General features: G+C 39.6%; 1 protein-coding gene across 3 annotated transcripts in view; it reads right to left on the reverse strand.

Moving 5' to 3' along the window:
• Nucleotides 1–2,362: 2,362 nt before the first annotated feature.
• LOC117479990 (choline transporter-like protein 2) overlaps nt 2,363–20,218 on the reverse strand; it is a 32,318-nt gene continuing 14,462 nt past the window's right edge. For 2 of the 3 annotated variants that reach the window (XM_034127122.1, XM_034127121.1), the window contains exons 5-22: nt 19,760–19,844; nt 18,146–18,259; nt 17,974–18,034; nt 17,267–17,390; nt 14,917–15,000; nt 14,723–14,835; nt 13,848–13,979; nt 13,654–13,753; nt 13,317–13,409; nt 13,026–13,110; nt 11,250–11,512; nt 9,977–10,071; nt 9,428–9,531; nt 9,235–9,308; nt 9,084–9,154; nt 7,917–8,005; nt 7,106–7,190; nt 2,363–2,907 (exon numbers count right to left, since the gene is read on the reverse strand). In XM_034127122.1, coding sequence (XP_033983013.1) covers nt 2,801–2,907; nt 7,106–7,190; nt 7,917–8,005; nt 9,084–9,154; nt 9,235–9,308; nt 9,428–9,531; nt 9,977–10,071; nt 11,250–11,512; nt 13,026–13,110; nt 13,317–13,409; nt 13,654–13,753; nt 13,848–13,979; nt 14,723–14,835; nt 14,917–15,000; nt 17,267–17,390; nt 17,974–18,034; nt 18,146–18,259; nt 19,760–19,844 — 1,879 coding nt within the window. In that variant the 3' untranslated portion in view covers nt 2,363–2,800. Of the gene's footprint in view, nt 2,908–4,430; nt 4,846–7,105; nt 7,191–7,916; nt 8,006–9,083; nt 9,155–9,234; nt 9,309–9,427; nt 9,532–9,976; nt 10,072–11,249; nt 11,513–13,025; nt 13,111–13,316; nt 13,410–13,653; nt 13,754–13,847; nt 13,980–14,722; nt 14,836–14,916; nt 15,001–17,266; nt 17,391–17,973; nt 18,035–18,145; nt 18,260–19,759; nt 19,845–20,218 lie in introns of those variants that run through there. The other variant, XM_034127123.1, reaches the window with a different exon arrangement.

The raw sequence follows: 20,218 nt of genomic DNA on the forward strand, positions 1-20,218 counted from the left end.
TACAGGTATTTGTGTTCAACATGTAAGAAGTAGAAAGTACAGGTATTTGTGTTCAAAATGTAAGAAGTAGAAAGTACAGGTATTTGGGTTCAAAATGTAAGAAGTAGAAAGTACAGGTATTTGTGTTCAAAATGTAAGAAGTAGAAAGTGCAGGTATTTGTGTTCAAAATGTAAGAAGTAGAAAGTACAGGTATTTGTGTTCAAAATGTAAGAAGTAAAAGTAAAAAGTCGTCAGAAAAATAAGTAGTGGAGTAAAGTACTGATACCAGAAAAATGTACTTAAGTACAGTAACGAAGTATTTGTACTCCACTACTTCCCACCTCTGCTGGGACCACAACGCGTTAATTATCGAGGTCCAAAATGTTCTAGTGGCTTATCTTGATCAGACGGGTATGCATGGATGGATTACAGATTACTGACACGTGCTCAGACACTCAAAGAGACACATACTGACCAGAAGGAGACTCAGAAAGACAACAGAGAAACTGAAAACATACAAAGAAACCAAAGCAACTACAAATTGTGCAAAACAGCTGCACACATAACGACTACAAAGTGGCATAGAAGTTATTACAGAGACTCAAATTAACAAACCGACTACAAAGAAACCCAAAAAGACAAGAAAGGGGGCTTAATGACCACAAAGAGAATAAATAACCACTTGGTCTTCAGGTTGATTTAGGTATATTTTGAGTGCAATACGTTGGTACTCTGCAGGACTTTTACTTTAAATATTTAAATATTTTAAGTTAAATATTGCTAATTTTACTAATATGCAAAATATCTGACTATTCTTCTACCACTGACATTACAGAACAAATGGAGTCACAATTGAATTGATGAGATTTTGAGTTATTCTGTGTGCAGGGTACACCTGACTCGTTAACGTGACAGCAGAGCGCACGCAACAACACGAGAGATGTCTGTGATTGTGATCTGATCAGGATCACCTGCAGCCGTCAGCTGACAGTGGAGATAAGAGCTGCTTACTGACCTGAGGACACACTGAACACACACTGCAGAGACAACACACACTGCAGAGACAACACACACACTCCACCTGATGGACAGTAACAGAACAGCAGGGGGCAGTTCAAGGCTGATATTGAGTGTGGCATGTCAAGGAAGATGTTCTTTATTTGAGAATGTACTTATACTTATAAGTTACTTATACTCCACTATATTTTAGAGGACAGAGCCGGCCAGCTAACCAATCAGAGCAGACTGGGCTCTGGTTTCAGACAGAGGGTGAAAAGAGGTGCTGCAGCACAGGTAGTATGAGAAAAATAAAGAGCTCTTTGAACATTAAAGCATTGAGACATGTCCCAGGAGAGACACTACATACTGATATACACCTGAACATCAGCAGGAGAGGACTCTTTAAAGTAGAGACACTACATACTGATATACACCTGAACATCAGCAGGAGAGGACTCTTTAAAGTAGAGACACTACATACTGATATACACCTGAACATCAGCAGGAGAGGACTCTTTAAAGTAGAGACACTACATACTGATATACACCTGAACATCAGCAGGAGAGGACTCTTTAAAGTACAGACACTACATGCTGATATGCACCTGAACATCAGCAGGAGAGGACTCTTTAAAGTACAGACACTACATGCTGATATACACCTGAACATCAGCAGGAGAGGACTCTTTAAAGTAGAGACACTACATACTGATATACACCTGAACATCAGCAGGAGAGGACTCTTTAAAGTAGAGACACTACATACTGATATACACCTGAACATCAGCAGGAGAGGACTCTTTAAAGTAGAGACACTACATACTGATATACACCTGAACATCAGCAGGAGAGGACTCTTTAAAGTAGAGACACTACATACTGATATACACCTGAGCATCAGCAGGAGAGGACTCTTTAAAGTAGAGACACTACATACTGATATACACCTGAACATCAGCAGGAGAGGACTCTTTAAAGTACAGACACTACATGCTGATATACACCTGAAAATGAGGATGATGGGGCCCCTTTAACTTAAATTACATGTGTCAAATGTCCAAATCGCATCACTTGGGTCCCAAGGATTGAAGAAATCTGAACTTTTTAACCAATTATACTTTTAAAAAGTGGTAAGAACATGTCACCTGCGTCCCCAGCAGCATGACACTTATAGATGAACAACAGATCGGTTGTTTGTGATTCGTTTTTTCCAACAAGGTCATTATTTGGTGTATAAAACGAAGTCATCAAGCGGACCCTTACCCTTATAACACAATCATTTAGAGTTGGCAAGCTCTCTGCTGTTGTTAAAAGATACCTTAACAATTATTATGATACATAAGCAAAAACAGTTGGTTAAAAGTAAAGACAGTCTCGTGCAACTACGTAAAAAACTATTTTTATTTCAAAAACGTTCCCAGTTTAACTCCACAATAATGAAATGAGTACCAGAGTATAACCCTATACAATAAAAATGTAGCTTTTGTTCTTAAGTTTCTCCATTACACACTAGCTGACAAATCGATGCTTCGTGCAGAGATAAAACGAGTGGTAGTGTAACGGCTTTGGTAACAAGGTTAAATAAAGCTTCAAACATAACATAAGATAACAGAAAGATAAAAAGCGCAGAGACATATTAAACAACTTTAAAGCTGACCTTCATGGAGCACAAATATTAAAATATATAACAAATAAGGCGGCGTCTTTAAAACTGTAGATTAATTAAAGTGGATAACACTTCCGATGGAGGCTCCCGGTGATTGAAGGCGTCTGGTTCGAGTCTGTTTTTACTAAAGTCCAACATCACTGCAGATCTTTCCGTTATTCAGCCGGTTCCGTCTTGTTCTTCTTGTTCAGGATTTTTCGGAGGTTCTCCGGCATCAAGTAGGGCCTCTCTGCACTGCCATCGTTCCTCTCCAGATCCTCCACTGGAATATATTCAATAAAACAAGATTAAAGTCAGATTATTGGAGAGAGAAGTGCTTTAAAAACCAGGGTCAGGCTTCATTTATTAATATTACAGCTGCACCATTTGTCCAAAATAACCAATGGCAATTTTTTTTATGATATACATTCGCAATTTGATTTGCAATATACGAGGGAATGATCATTTTTATATAAATAAATACAAATAAATACACATTATTAAGTCTGTAAGACACCGGGACATCTTTGCAGCAATATAATATTTAATTCAGATTTTTTTAAATATTTTACCTTTACCAAATATCACACTTACTGCAATTTCGATAACATTTTTATTAATTGTACAGCTCAGTTTAACTATTAAATATGAAGGTCAAAGTTCATTTAACAGCGGGGAAAGCTTGGAGCAATTACCGCAGACCATAAACAACAACATGCATCAATTTTACGAGTTTAAATTACTTATTTTGAGACTTTTATCCTGAAATAATGTTTATTTAAGCAACTTCGCAGCCAAGCACACACCTACTGAAGGCTACAACATTTTACAGCATCTGTTGAAGGACCACAGATTAAAACAAAATGTACCTCTTGGCTAACTGCAACCCAGCGAGGTTAAATAATGTGAACTGTCCCCGTTCAATAAACCAATAGAATTGAAGAGTAGATGCAGAACTACATTCCCAAAGTATCAGCAGGTAGCCTAAAGAGAATCACTTTTATTGAGATTAAAACCTGGCTTGGTGTAAACAGATGAAAAGTGCGTTGATAGTGCAGTTTAGAAGAAGTAACACTGCTAACAATGTGGATCTGATGCATAGACTGTAACAGTTTCCCTTAAATCGTTAATAAAAGTGCAAACAGACCAACACTAACTCTGTAAATCAGGCACAACATGGTTTCAAGTTTCTATTGGCCAGCAGAGGTGGGAAGTAACTTAGTACATTTACTCAAGTACTGCACTGTACTCATTTTGAGGTACTTGTACTTTACAAGTATTTCTATTTTATGCTACTTTGTACTTCTACTCCACTACAGTTCAGAGGTACATGGTGTACTTCAACTCCACTACATGTATTTAGTTACTTCACAGATGTGGATGAATGATGTGAAATATAATCAAGTGTTAAATCAGACTTTAGTTCCACCTGGAGTAAATCCACAAGCTACCCTGCAGTATACAAAGTCATTCAAACTAGCTACACCTTTACCAGCTTTGAGAACACTTTCATGATCAATCATTATAAAACATATCATATATATTATTCTGAAATGGACCAATCTGCACAATGACTACTTTTACTGTCGCTACTTTCACTATATTTTGATGATAATACTTTTCTACTTTTACTTGAGGAACATTTTGAATGCAGGACTTTTACTGAAACAGAGTATTCCTACACTCTGGTACTTCTACTTTTACTCAAGTACAAGATCTGAGTACTTCTACTTTTACTCAAGTACAAGATCTGAGTACTTCTACTTTTACTCAAGTACAAGATCTGAGTACTTCTACTTTTACTCAAGTACAAGATCTGAGTACTTCTACTTTTACTCAAGTACAAGATCTGAGTACTTCTCCCATCTCTGTTGGCCAGTGGCAGTGCGGGGAACCTTTAATAAAAAGGTTAACAAAAAGGAGAACTTGGATACAAAACAAATTTCCAGATCCTTATCTTCAGAAGTCTTTAACTATAACTAAAAGGTTCCGTTATGCCTGTAATTCAGCGTCTTCGCTCTCAAAACTCCTCTTCTCTAAACTTCGTCTTCCTCTTGAGGCTGCGGCTGTTTCAACACAACGTCTTTATCGTCGTCTTCATCGTCTTGTTGCCGGGCAGAAGACGGATCCCCGGCTTTGTCCTTCAACAGAATCTCACGAAGCACCGAGGACATGTAATAAGGCCTTTCGGCTGAACCGTCATTGCGCTCCAGGTCTTCACCTTATTGTGTGTTTGTGTATTTATACGTGTTAATGGATGGAATAGGAAATTAGTAATGAAATCAGGGTTAAACAAAAGGTGTTATGGGAAGGTAGGGAGTGGAAGGAAGGTGGTGAATTGTGGGAAAATGAGAAAGAAAAAGGAGACAAAAAGAGAAAGAAAGTCAAATAGCAAGCAAAGCACCCACAGGCATTTATAGAGAAACACCAAGCAGCTGATTTACATCCTGCGAGCCTCAGACTGTTATTTAGAAATGGTAGGGTGGCTCACTGTAGAGTGCTGCAGGAATGAGTCCTAAAACCCGGAAATTAGTTGGCATTTTAGCACTTCCACTTCCCTCGTCTCGAAGTAAACATTATTACTACGACATAAAACACGTCAGCGAATACCACACTGGGGAATATCTGAACCTTATATGTGTCATAAAAATGGCAGTTGCTAACAAGTGTCTAAATATGACGACTAAACGTCATCACGGCCAACATTAGCCGCCTTTAGCTTAGCGGTGGTGACCTGAAGTCATGTGACCGTGCTGTAGTTCCTTTATAGCCCAACATTAGCCACCGTTAGCTTAGCGGTGGTGACCTGAAGTCATGTGACCGTGCTGTAGTTCCTTTATAGCCTAACATTAGCCACCTTTAGCTTAGCGGTGGTGACCTGAAGTCATGTGACCGTGCTGTAGTTCCTTTATAGCCTAACATTAGCCACCTTTAGCTTAGCGGTGGTGACGTGAAGTCATGTGACCGTGCTGTAGTTCCTTTATAGCCCAACATTAGCTGCCTTTAGCTTAGCGGTGGTGACGTGAAGTCATGTGACCGTGCTGTAGTTCCTTTATAGCCCAACATTAGCCTCCTTTAGCTTAGCGGTGGTGACGTGAAGTCATGTGACCGTGCTGTAGTTCCTTTATTGTCTAACATTAGCCACCTTTAGCTTAGCGGTGGTGACGTGAAGTCATGTGACCGTGCTGTAGTTCCTTTATAGCCCAACATTAGCCGCCTTTAGCTTAGCGGTGGTGACCTGAAGTCATGTGACCGTGCTGTAGTTCCTTTATTGTCTAATGCGGTGGTAAATTGTTGTTAATATGTGGAGATTATCCTGCTGAACAAGACGTGTAAGAATCATAAACGTGTGTTTGCCAATTATCTGCAATAATCCAATGGAATAATCCCATTGGCTTTTTCCTCAAAGCAGTCCTTGCCTTGCTTACTTCGGGTAGGCTACAAAAGGACAACATCCCTGCACCACTGTATATTCATGCAGTTTAGAATTAGTGACAGCCACCAAAAGCAATGTTGAAGAAGTGCGGAAAGTCTGGGTTCAGCCAATCGTTAATTTATCTTAGTGTTTTGTCTCTTAAAAGCCTTTCTTCAATGTAACACATCTGCATTTAAAGGTCCCATGTCATGCTTTTCTGGTTATTACCCATCCCCTTGTGTGATATGTAGGTGTTTCTGCATGTAAACGGTCTGCAGAGTCACAAACCCTCAAAGTACACCCTGTAGCGAGTAAAACTCTAACACAGAAAAGACCTGTCTATGCTGCCCCAGAACGCCTCGTTGGAGATTTTTCTTTTTCCATGTTTTTCTTCCTAAGTATGGTGAGGTAACCATGCCCAGGTCCAAATGGACCAATCCGTGGAGCTCCTCACACACACACTCAGCCTTATCTTTTCTCAGCTCCGCAGATTTCTCAGATTTCTCCTCACACAAACTCACAACCAGGCTGTGAGTGTGCGTGTGCTCAGGCTGAGTTCAGGTGAGTTTTGCGGTGTCTCGCTGACCCCACGCAGCAACCAGGAAACAACACCAGTAATACAGCTCACACCGTCCGCTCCAGCAGCGACCCCCGCAACGTCCCGCCAACACGGCACCCAGACCCCATGCAGCATTCTCATCTGTTTGTCATTACTGGTGTCATTTTCTGGTTGCTAACAAACGCCATTGTAACACATAATCACTGATGTTCCGCTGTAACGGTGGTGGACTCATCAGAACAGAGTGGGCGAGCTGACCAATCAGAGCACAGTAGGCTCATAGGGAGGGGGGGGGGCAGGAGCTCCAACAAGGCGTGTAGGACAGAGAGTGAATACACATACTATACAGAGATGCTGTATGAACAATTGAACTTGAACAATGAATTGAACAATGTACATCTATTCTAGTAGACCTCAACAATGGAATTATGATCAGTATAAATGGCCTTGACCTGGGACCTTTAAGAAGTAATAATACAAAGGAGGTGATAATGAGCGAGGACTTACAGAAGCAGAGGAACAGAGTGTCCACACACATGGCGTAAACACTGAAGAATCCGTGGGCGATGAGGTAGGATCCGACCGCCACAGTCTGGAGAGGAGAAGAAGAAATGTATAAAGAAACATCAGAGATCAGGACCAAAAAAAAGGTGTACAAATACTTTGTTTCTGTACTTAAGTACATTTTTCTGGTATCAGTACTTTACTTATTTTTCTGACGACTTTTTACTTTGACTTCTTACATTTTGAACCCAAATACCTGTACTTTCTACTTCTTACATGTTGAACACAAATACCTGTACTTTCTACTTCTTACATTTTCCAAACAGGCTGGTTCCTTTAGTTTTAATGTGTGTTTGGTGGCGTGATCATTATTATTTAGAGTCATTGCGTGCCTATTGATTTGAACACGATCCGTGTATCCATCATTTCCTGGTCTTCTCTAAAGAAGAGGGACTAATGAAAACGTTGTCATGTTGCCGTTGTTCAGCATGGAAACATTCATTAGCTAACAATGACATTATTGTTCTATTAATATAAAGGGAGGTCAGGTACTCTTTAAAACAGCTGCTAGTTATGGGTACTTTTTACTGAAGTACATTTCAAAGCCTCTTTACTTTTACTTGAGTAAAGAAGTTTAGTCAGTACTTTTACTTCTACCAGAGTATTTTAAAACATGAGTATCTGTACTTCTACTTGAGTAAAGGATGCGTGTACTTTTTCCATCTCTGGTTATAAACAACGTTGTGTTTTTGATAGCTTTAAGAAAAACCCTAACTCAGCGTTTCAGAGGTAGAGAGGTAGAGGAGACACTCACCAGGATGGGAACCCAGTAGTAGTGCAGATGTGGAGCGGTGTCCTCGAAGGCCTTCACTCTCCCCGAGAAGAAGAAGAAGGCGAAGATCGCTGAGAATAAAAAAACACAATCAAATCAAACTTCACAAAGCTCTCTGCTGCACACTGATTGGCTGTGAAGTATATTAAGATACATACATGTATATAACAAATATTGTATTTCTTCGGGTAAACATATTTCAACCATATTCGATGTAAATATTGCTATATTTTGAATGTTATTATAGTTTCTTAGAATAGTTTTTTTTAATGTAATTTTTAAAGGTCACCTATCATGCTATTTTTAGGCAATAGCACAGGTCTCAGATATATACAAATATATAAAAAACATGTCTATGAAGTGTTTTGCTCAAAATACCAAACAGATCACCCATTCTAGCCATGCCTCATATCCCTCTATTTCACTTCCTGTTTCAAAAGTGCTGATTTTGGGTATAAAGCTTTAAAGAAATAAAAATTGATAAAAAATAAAAAGGAGGGGGCGGAGCTCATGCGGGACCCGGCAGCTACTGTCTAAACTAAATTCTGCCGTGATGAAACGCCATATCATGGATTATCAAGGATTCTTTCTGAAACAGTATGGAGCTCAAAGGCTTTCTCTCTTGCCGGTTATACCACAAGGTGAGTTCCTTTTTATTTCCTGCTTCTTCACACACATGCTCTCCAGTACAGGTTAGCTCTGAGTGTTAGCGATGCTAATGTAAACACCGACCATATTACGTCCAAAACAGTCGGGCATTGTTTCTGATAGCAACTTTCTGATAGTGCTGTGGGTCCACATTTCAGATATTACGTCATATCGGACGCAAATCTGGATCAGCTCCGTTGTTCCCCCGTTTTTAGAGATTTGGGTACGGAGGAAAAGAGAGAGGGTTTTATTTTCTGACGCTGCGTGAGTTCCCCGACACACCGGGGACACATGTTTATGTTAAAAGACATCAAAAAATGCATTTTGCATGATAGGTCCCCTTTAACTTATTCTTCTTTTTTATCCTTTATTTTATTCAGTCTAAAATGGAGCAATTGTCAATACGCCCCGGGATAAATGAAACATTCTAATTAACCTTCTCTAGTCTAAAATAACGTCAAACGAATATTTCGAGAATGAATAATTGATATTAAGACTCACCCACGAGCCCAACAATGAGCAGTTTCCCCAAAAACAAGAGGAAGTCTGTCACTTTGTCCAGGACAGCCACCCTGGGGGATTTAAAGAAATATAAAATTATATTCTGCAAATAAAATCAAAATAAATCAAGCTTTATTTAAATCCACCTCACCTGATCATGTTCCTCAAGAGGAGGAAGAAGGCGTTTTTGGCGGAGGTGCAGAAGTTATTCCCGTAGATCGCCGTCTACAGGACAAAACACACTCATTACACTCAAATACTTTATAAACAATAGCATAAAGTAGGTATAAAATAGAATAAGTTATGTTTCTACTTTATTGAAAAGGCAATAATAAAGCACGCACCATGATGTAAGCGTTTCTGTTGATGAACTTGACGCATTTCTCCAAACACCAGAAGCAGCATTTCAGGCAGCACAGCAGGAACTTGGTACATTTATTATGAGCTCCTGTGAAAAATAATTAAAAAATATACTGTAAGTGAAGGTATATTTACGATTAAATGCAATTTCCAAATAGAACTAAGCTCAATATTTGGTTAAATAGGCTTAAAAGGGTTTTTTTCAACTAATGAAATACTCATATATACAGAGAAGATGACAAAGTCAAACAAAGGGTAAACTTGTTCCGTTTTATACATCTTGAAATCATAAAGTTTGTAGTAATTTTGCCATCATATTTTAAGTCCTTGACCAAAACTGATATAATTGGATAACATTTTTCATCAACTCTAAAAGTTAGTGAGAGATTTAACAGTGAAAAGAAAGAGAAAAGAGATTATTTATAGATTTTTTTGTGTTCTTTTTCCACACAAAAAAATTGCAGTGAAACTTATTGGCTAAAGTAAAGCAACCAATAAACACCAACAACAATGTGAATTAAACCGCAGCAGACCTTTGAGCTTGTGGTCCAGATACTCCAGCAGAACTCTGATGATCTGAACGATGGAGAGGATCAGGGAGCCGAACGCCAGAGTTCCTGTGTGATACCTGAAAAAACAGACAATAATAATAACTTAAATGTATATAGCGCCTTTCATATACCCAAGGACACTTTTACAAAGGGGGGGGGGGGGGGGGGGGGGGGGGGGGGGGGGGGGGCGACGACACAATTAACACACTCTGGGACAGAACATACTGGGACTACAAATAAAACAGACAAGTAGGCAGAAGGCAGATGAACGAGTGATTTTCAAGCAAACTCAACGGCATGTCGGCCATTTTTGAGGACCACAGGATTACGTTTTATACTTTTCCAACATGGAGTTAATAAAGTGTAAGAGCGCCATCTGCAGGTTGTTTAATGTAAGTGTAAGAGAATTGCTGACCTACAGAAACACCAACAACTACACAGGGAATGAGATTTAAACCTTGAAATGTCGTCGTATATACAGTAAGAATATAACGGTAGATTAACTATTCACAAAATGCCACCATTTTGTTAGCATTCAGTTAGCATTACATTAGCTTTCTTTGTCCGGATGATTGTATATTGCAATGGGGCCTTTAGATTTGAAGATCCTGTGTCCCCCAGTTTGTAAATTACACATCCAAAGATTACACTTTTTTAAAATTCCCGACAGGTATAGGAGCTAAGTTAGGCACCGTTAATGCTGGCACCATTCTTCTCTTTATGCATTAGTTTAAAAAAAAAACCCTCCTCTCTCAAAAGCTTCTCAAAGGACATTTATATTTTGCACATACTTTATTCATTTCGGATGAAAAACAGCTGACAGAAGACCGGTGAAAGCTGATATATAGATACTATCCTTAAAGATGGCCGTGCATGCCAGAGGTGGGACAAGTACTCAGATACGTTTTATTGCGTTTTGACAATGCATAACCAGTGTTTGTCATTTAGAGATGGGAAGCTAAATATATGCATACAAATGAGACAGTGGTTTGTACTGATTGTATGTACAAAGAGAAAAAATAATTACAAAGAACACAAACGAACAATAACAACGACTAAAGTAATCTCCTACATTCACTGCCAGTGAGCCCCATACACACGATTATTCATCAGGAACATTGTTAGATGAATATATATGCGTGTAATACATATGCATACATGCAGCAAATACCTATACTCATACACATCTACTGTATACATACATACACACATACATTCCCATCCCTTTTGAAACTTCCTCCACATTCAAACCCACCTGAGCGACCTCCCGAGCGAGGAGAAGACGGGGAAGGCGGGCACGTCGTCGGGCTTGTTGAAGGCCCAGTAGTGCGAGGCGAAGGCTCCGGCGAGGGTCATCTGTCCCAGCGCCGTCACGAAGTTAGCGCACCAGAAGAAGAGGAAGACGTTGTAGAACTGCAGCCCGATCAGGTACTTGTGGTACGCCGTCTCTCCACCGTAGAAAGCGAACAGGCACTCTGAGTCCGGGCACAGCGCCTTTTCTATACTGATGGAGTAGTTCTGAGCACAGAAACAGGTTATATAGACACCTTTATACACACACTTTGGAAATCTACTCAACATTCAATGTCATGGAACCAAGAGGATAATTAGGTCTAAAGAGAAATCTGATGTCCTGGTTTTAGGCCTCACTCCTGCACCGCTCTATTCTGTACTCTGTTCTCTACATCTGTGATCTTGTCTATTCTACAGTACTGCAATACTACCTGGTACAAGTGTTTGTCAACAGCTTTAAAATCCAAACTGCTCCAAAATCTGCTCAAAGATTGTTGGTCCACCCCGTCAGAGACGTTATGACTCAGCAGACCATAATAACCTAGAGAGGCTGTCCGACAACATCATGGGACCCAAAGCATGCTCTAACAGAGAATATGAAGTGCTACCATCTAATGGGAGATTCACTAAAGTCAGACTGAAGCATCCTTTGTGCTCCAGTCAGTCCTCTCAGTAAACACAGAGCTGAATCCAGATCAAATGCACGCTGTAGGCTCTTTGAGCAGGTTTTCTCTCAGTGATTGTGACGTTATGTTAAATGTTTGTGTTGGAGAAATACTGTTTTCTCCACTCTTTGGGTTTGTTTTAATTCACTGATATCATGTGTGGCTCTGAACTGTGTACGACCTTGCAGCTGCCTCTTTATGATAAGAGGAGGCAGGGCATTTCAGGTTGTTGACCTTTATGAGGAGACAGACACATACTTGTTGTCTCCTACAGTACATTATCTCACAACTGCTGAAAGTCAAGAAGACGTCACAGGTGACCCATCGCAGATGACCCGACTTTCCGCGGCTGATATTAGCGCCACCTCGATTTACGACTTTGTTGTTATCTCCTGTGTTTTGGACTATATAAGCCTGATGTTTTTTCCTGCTCCGTTGAGCAACATACCCCATGTGTGTGAGTTAACCCATATCCTTTGTATGTGATTTAACTCTGCTCCTTCTTGCAAGAATAAACTAGAACCTGATTATTGATTCTCAACCTGGTGTCGAGTGATATTTTCCTAACAGTTTGTTGTTTGTTTTTCATGTGTCTTGATATTTGTCTGTTGATGTTACACATGGAGCTGCTGTGACGCAAGGAGCATTTCAGACTTGATCTGACCATTAAAGTATTATCGTGTATATAGACACCTTTGGAAATCTACTCAACATTCAAGGTGATGGAACCATTGAACATACAAGATGATAATTAAGCATGAAAGCTGTTGAAAATCACAAGACATAACGGAGATTTGTTAAATGGGATAACCAATCCGAAGCTATAGAATAGGGTCCCAGGAAAACGTAACGATAACCAACTTTCATGTTGTCTTAAAACTGCAGTATCACTTAAAATGTCCCTTTTAAGCCTGTTTGATCATCTTAATTAACTTTTAAAACTTTTTAGGTGTCATTTCTGGGTTTTAAGAATATGTCGACGATTATCCCGTTTATTTTGTGAATTGATAACATTTTGGCCAGGATTAAAATGGAGGTCCTAACATCCATTGATAATAAAAAGGAGAACTTACCGCAGGGTCACAGGTTTTTCTCGAGTGGTCGCACATCGTCTCATTGAAGACTTTGTAGATCGGTTGGTTAGAGGTAGACAAGAAGCTGATCAGTGTTATTAAGGACAACGTCAGAAGATTTTCAGCATCCTAGTCAACTACACAAAATCCTACAACGTTAGATTAAGTTTGGGTGACAACATTTAACGCTGACCAACTCTGCCACCTGAACTTAAACACTTAGTTTTTGCTTAGTACAGTTGCACATGCTTAAATCAGCAGTTTCAGTAATGGGACATTTAGAAAGGATACACAGCAGTGACCGCCCAGTAGGCGATGACGATGGCCAGCAGAAGGAAGGTGAAGATAGGGTAGAAGAGGGAACACATCACATGCCCGATGGTTCTGTAAACACAACAACAACAACGTCACAACCAAGACAAAAATCATCAGTTTGAGTCGAATTACAATTAATTTAACTGTGTATTTAGCATTAGTCCGATTCTTCAACGCATTACCTTGTACAGTCAAATTAGTTTTAAGTTAGAAAACATCTTAAGGTCATTGATATATTTTAACAATTTGTTCCATTCTCTCGTCTAAAAGTGCCAACAGATGAATGTGAATTATACTTTATGTGAAGTCTGACCTGCTGGCTTCTTTGATGAGAGCGATGGCGATGAGGATCCTCTTCCTGAGGAAGATGAGCAGGAGGATGATGATGACCACCACAATGGCCAGAATGATCACTAAAGGAGAAGAGGGATAGATTACACAGGTGTCCTCACTTCACAGTAACATGTCAGAGTGTATAAAGGTGTATATGATGGTCTGTGTTCGTACTGAAGGCCAGCCAGGTCTGTCTGATCTGCAGGTAGACGGTGAAGTCCGTCTGGAAGCCGATTTCCTGCAGAGTGACGTTAGCGCCGGCCTCTCCCTTCAGAGCGGCGTACTCCATGTAGCAGTGGAAGATACCTGAACAGGAGTACATTACATTTAGATAAAGCGTACATTTAAAGTGACTTAAAATGAGTGCAATCAGCCATGAAGCTACAGACTCAGAACAGTAAGAAACCTGCAGGTACAGAATCAGAATCAAGTTTATTGCCAGGTACGTTTACACATACAAGGCATTTTCTTTGGTTTCTGATGGTGCGAACATAAACAATCTAAAAAAATAAGTTGCAAAGTAGGGGGAAAAAAAGAAATATATAAGGATAATAAAAAATAAGTATTTTTAAGAAACAGGTACATCAGCATTCATTAAGCCATTTAAGTGCATTCGTTTTAAAAAGGGGCCCTATTCTGCTTTTGGGGGGTTTTGTCTTTCCTGTGGTGTGTTATATGGGTTTTAGTGCATGTCAATGGTCTGCAAAGGCTAAAATCTCTGTGTTCCCTCAAGATGGAGTTTCCCCTCATTCCACCCCCGCCTGAAACGCCACCATTGGACTCCTTTGTTTACTTCAAGAACATAATGACATCACTATATTACAATAAATGTACCACTATACTGGTGTCAAAAAGTTAATTTGATTGGGTTAAATTAGCAGTCTGTAATGATTTGCTACCATGAACGATAGCGTTGCTAGCTAACGGCAGCGCTCATGACCACCTGTGTGTGATTTGAGTCAACATTCATATATTGACAGTGTATGACATGCATTGTACCAATTTCCTTATTTAAAGAGAGCATAAGGCTTTTATGTTTGAACTCTTACCATATCCTAGGACCAGTATCACCATGACGATCATGACCCAGACCATGATCCCGGCCAGGAAGCGCAGCAGGACGATGAAGAGCAGACTGGTGAGCATCGCAATAACCAAACCTCTGCAGAGAGGAAGGAACAGAGAGGCAGTGAGCGGAGGTTTCAGAGAGAAGCAGATGTATTCATGTTCCTGAGGGACTTACATCAGGATCCAGTACCAGGACTTTGTGTAATCCTCAAAGATCTTCATCACCACCTGACGAGCCTCCATCACCACCGTGGCATTCCTGAGGAGAGAATCAGGCCAGTTTACTTTCAGTGTTTAATGATAAATACATAAATATGATGGTAGTTTTGTAGTATGCCTGTGTTTTCATTAATACCACGAACAAACGATTTAACTCCAATTAAGCTAAAGCAATTTTTTCTACGAGATGTGGACAATAATACATCAACACACATATTTATTTTTTTGGCACATTTTACTTTGTGTTTTAAATATTTTGTATTTATTTGAGGGAGGCTGTGACGCAGTGGGCTAGTGCGTTGGTGTTCGGATCAGGGTGTCACAGGTTCAAACCCCACTGCAGTCAGCATGTCGTTGTGTCCCTGAGACACTTCACCCCAAATTGCTCCTGTGGGGATTGCCCACAGTATTGAGTATGTAAGTCGCTTTGGATAAAAGCGTCTAACAAGTAACATGTGATGCATATTTTTATTTTAACTTCTTATGTTTATAGAAATCCATCCATCCATCTTCTCCCGCTTATCCGTGGTCGGGTCGCGGAGGTATCAGTTCCAGCAGAGAGCCCCAAACGTTCCTTTCCCTGGCCACATCAACCAGCTCTGACCGGGGGATCCCAAGGCGCTCCCAGGCCAGTGAAGAGATATAATCCCTCCACCTGGTCCTAGGTCTACCCCTCGGTCTCTTCCCAGCTGGACGTGCCTGGAACACCTCCCTAGGGAGGCGCCCAGGTGGCATCCTTACTAGGAGCCCGAACCACCTCAACTGGCTCCTTTCAACGCGAACGAGGAGCGGTTCAACTCCGAGTCCCTCCCGGATGACTGAACTTCTCACCTTATCCCCGAGGGAGACTCCAGCCACCCTGCGGAGAAAACCCATCTCGGCCGCTTGTATCCGTTTATAGAAATATGATTTTTTAATTTTTCAAATGTTTGCTTTAATATATTTGTATAAATATTTGTATTCTTTTAAATGTGTATCTCTATTGCACATGTTTGCTTTAACTGTATTTAAATAAATATCCTTATTCTTTTTTTGCACATTATATTTTCACCTATTATGTATGGGCTCAGAACAGTCTCATAATACACACATGCACACAGAAGGATTCACACTTGTGTTTTTCAAAGCAGGCAGGCTCCATGGACCGGTCAGCTCCGGACAGCGCAAAATGCGTACATGAAGCGCTACGTCATGAACGCAAGAAATCATACCCTCGTGGGGGCGCGCTCATGTGATTGGCTTAGAATGGAGGAGACATCTGATTGGTTATAGATAGAAAAAATTACAAGTACGAATCGGGTGACCGTCAGGGGAGTCTCAAAAAACCCACACACGAATGCACAGCGATCCGTGCACAGAAAGCGGGTTGTGTTTGCAGGTGCAGCGGTTTTAAACGGAAAACAAATATGTGTGGATCAAAAATACATATGTAAAACTTTTTTCTGTATTTGGATTTTATTTACATGTATATGAAACGGAACACATTTGTGTGTGCGTTGAAAAACACAAGTGTGGATCCGGAAATACAAGTGTGAATCCTTCTGTGTGCATGTGTGAATTATGAGACTGTTCTGAGCCCATAACAATGTTTATTTAACTTCTTCATCTTAATTTAAATAAATATATATATATTTTTTTATTTATTTAAAGGGGACCTATCATGCAAAATGCACTTTTGTACGTCTTTTATACATGAATATGTGTCCCCGGTGTTCCAGGGAACTCACCAAGTGTCAGAAAACACAACCCTCTCTCTTTTCCTCCATACCCAAATCTCTAAAAACGGGGCTGCAACGGAGCTGATTATTATTTGAATTTTTCTGACGTCAGAAACAGGGAGCTCCGCCTATATGGGCAACTCTCCACCTATCAGAGGAATGGGGGGTTGGGCCACGGCCACGGCCATTGCCGCTCGAAAGCGCTGGAGACGCTGTAGTACATATGCCAGGCCTGTAAGTGGCGCTGTAGTCTGCCACAAAAGCAGCGAAGAAGACTTCTCACAGAATCAGCCCTTGCAAAAACAGGGCTGGAAAAGAGCAAATAGAGCGAAATGAGGCATGGTTAAAATGCATGATCTGTTTGGTATTTTGAAAAAAACACTTCACAGACATGTTTTATATAGGTATGGCCCTACAATATATTATTCAAATATAGCATGATAGGTCCCCTTTAAAACAGGCTCTTGACTGACAGTGCCTGTTTCTAAAGTATGTTTCAGCACTATGAAGTTCCCCTGCAGGGCTGCAGGTTGGGACAGGCTCGTTGCAGCTGTTTGAGACTGATAATGATGGATATTGATAACTCACTTGACTCCATCCACCAGGTCCTTGGCGTCTCTCATGGTCCCGCTGCCGTCGTCAAAGTGAGAGTTGTTTCCCACGGTGATCAAACCTCCTTTCAGGCCCAGAGCGGGGAAACACCTCCGAGTGACTGAAGGGAAGCAACGGAAGATGTAAGAATAGGCAGTAAAAGTACATTTCAGATCTCGACTGACTTTCTGGAAATATACTACATGCAACATACTGTATAAAATACTGTGGAATTTATCATTATATTTAATTAATACCAATACACTACTGTATTTATTATAATAAGCATGTTACAGTATGCATTGTGCCCATTTTTATTTTTACTTTAACCTTTTCATTATATATTTGTTTGCACATTCTTACTTTACCTATGTTTGTATATAAATATTTAGATTTTATGTTTTTTGTATCTTTTGTTTGACATTTTAACTCCAACTTTCTATGTTTATTTGAATATTGTAATTCAATTTTATGTTTTTAATCAGACATTTTAATAACATTTCTTTTGTTTGTATAAATATCCTTATATTTTATTTGGAAATAGCTTGTTTGCCCATTCTTACTCTAACTTCATGTGTTCAAATAAAAAAATGTATTCAATTTGTTCTTTATTTCAAACTGTCACAAAACCACATTTTATAAATAAAAATAAATAAAGTATTCTGATTAATAAAAATAATATAAAATATAATATTTCCACTCACAGGGCTTGCTGGGGGTCAGCATGGCCGGACAGAGGCCTTGCTTCAGGATTTCTGGGATTCCCTGAAACATTTAAAGCAGATGAGAAGGGGTGAGAGTGTGTGTGTGTGTGTGTGTGTGTGTGTGTGTGTGTGTGTGTGTGTGTGTGTGTGTGCTTGATGTCTTTGTACCCACCATGGTGTTGGTCACGCCCTCCTTGCAGAACGTCTTGTAGTAGTCGAAGTCCTTCTTGTTGGTGTAGGCTTTCACTAACGTCAGGAACTTATCAGGACATGTCTCCACACACATCTGAGGAGGACACACATTCACAGCAGGAGGTCACAGGTTAAGGATATGGATTAAAAAAAAAAAGGCAGCACAGCAGGAGATTTAAGTCTAATATAAACTATTACAAAATAATTGAAGCAATTCCTAATTCTGACTTTTTGTACCATCATAAAACCTTCTTAAACTATGTAAAATAGAATGAATATCCTTAGCAAGAGTTCTACACCATTTTACATATAGTAATATACATTATTTTACATATTTATGTTGTTATATACTGTAGTACAATTTTACTTATTTTAAATAAATACAATTATATTTTATTGTTTGTTTTTAATGCATTTTTTTTACAATAACTTTTTTTGTATTTGTTCTTTAATTATACCTTTTTAAAACAAATTGTTAATTAAACATATTTTTATTAGATTTTTGTTGGATATTTTTACTTACGCTAATAATGCTTATATTAATATTTCCATTATATTTTATTAATCATTTTATTGCACATATTTACTTTAACTTGTGTTTTGTAAAATAAAAAATGAATACTACATTCTTTTTTTGTGCACTTACGATAATCATTTGTATATAAATGTTTTATCGTATTATATTTATCTTTTTACAGATTTTATTCTGTTGAAGTTATGTTTTCCATTGCAGACTCCTTTTAACTTCTTATATCATTATTTTGAATTGTACTTTAAAAGGTCCCCTATTATACTGTTTTTAATCAATATATTACAGGTCTCAGATATATACAGAGCCTGTCTCTGATTGGCTCCAAATACCAAACAGACCATTGCAGCATCCCATAATCCCCTCTGTTTCAGCCCTGTTTCAAAAGTGCTGATTCTCATGGTGTTTCTCAATCTCGAGTAAAGCTGCTCCAGAGCCACTATTTCAAGCATACTACGTCATCGAGTGCCGCCGAAGTACTGTTCCAATGTCCAGCATACTTGGAAATCTACCGAGCCCGGCGAACTTAGTTCGGAGAAATTTCGAGGCTGCACATGAGTAGACTCCGCGGTCTTAAAATCCCCACAATGCTTTGCGCACGGACCAATTTCCCCAAATCTGTGGCGGAAGATGTAAGGAGGCGGGGCCTCTCATATGACGCACACCTGCACACTTGCTAGCCTGTTCTACTCTTCGTTTTCCGAATGCCAGGAAGTATTCTTGCCTCGCTTCTGAAGCAAGACGCTCGGCAGACATGTGCTACCAAGCAAGCGTACTCGAGATTGAGAAACACCCTCTGTCTGTTACTTTAGATGAAAATAAGGAGCCCCTCCCCACGCCCCTCTGAGAGATATTTGGTTAAAAAGAACTCAATGGTGCTCTAGGAGGAGATTCAGGTGATAAGGTGGGGGGGGGGTTACCTTGGTTGCTGATTGGCTAATGGTTACTCAAGCCAAAACATCGTTATGACATCATAAAGTGGCCAAAATCTGATCAGCTCATTTTCAGACAGGTTTTTATATAAATGGATCAGGACAAAAAGAGAGAGAATCTGGGGGTTCTCACCTGGGTGGTGGGGCACTGGAACTCCAGCAGCACCATGGGGCTCGCACACTTCATGATGTTGAAGTAGAACAGCATGCCCTTTTTCCTGTTAAAAAACACAGATATGTTAATAAATGATCAGAGGAAAAAAGGGCTCAAGAGGCTGACTAACACATTCCTGTACATCGTGTGTGATTCATGTTTTTGACCTTCATCAAAAGTACCGGAAACCAGGAAATCATCATTATTTTCTCATGTTGTTCTCCGGAGAGTACACTTGTTTGTGTCTTTATAAGAAGCATTGATAGTTATATCTGGAGACCTTCTTGCGAGGTGCGATATACACTTGTGTTCAATTTAAATGTTTCCTTGCAATTTGTATACATTACAGCCTACTAAAAATACTTTTAACATGGTTTAAGCATTTGCGATTTGTATTAACTTAATTGTTTTTTAATCAATGTGTGCTTGCCTTTCTAT

This window comes from Trematomus bernacchii, unplaced genomic scaffold, assembly GCF_902827165.1.
Source record: "Trematomus bernacchii unplaced genomic scaffold, fTreBer1.1, whole genome shotgun sequence".
Classification (NCBI taxonomy): domain Eukaryota; kingdom Metazoa; phylum Chordata; class Actinopteri; order Perciformes; family Nototheniidae; genus Trematomus; species Trematomus bernacchii.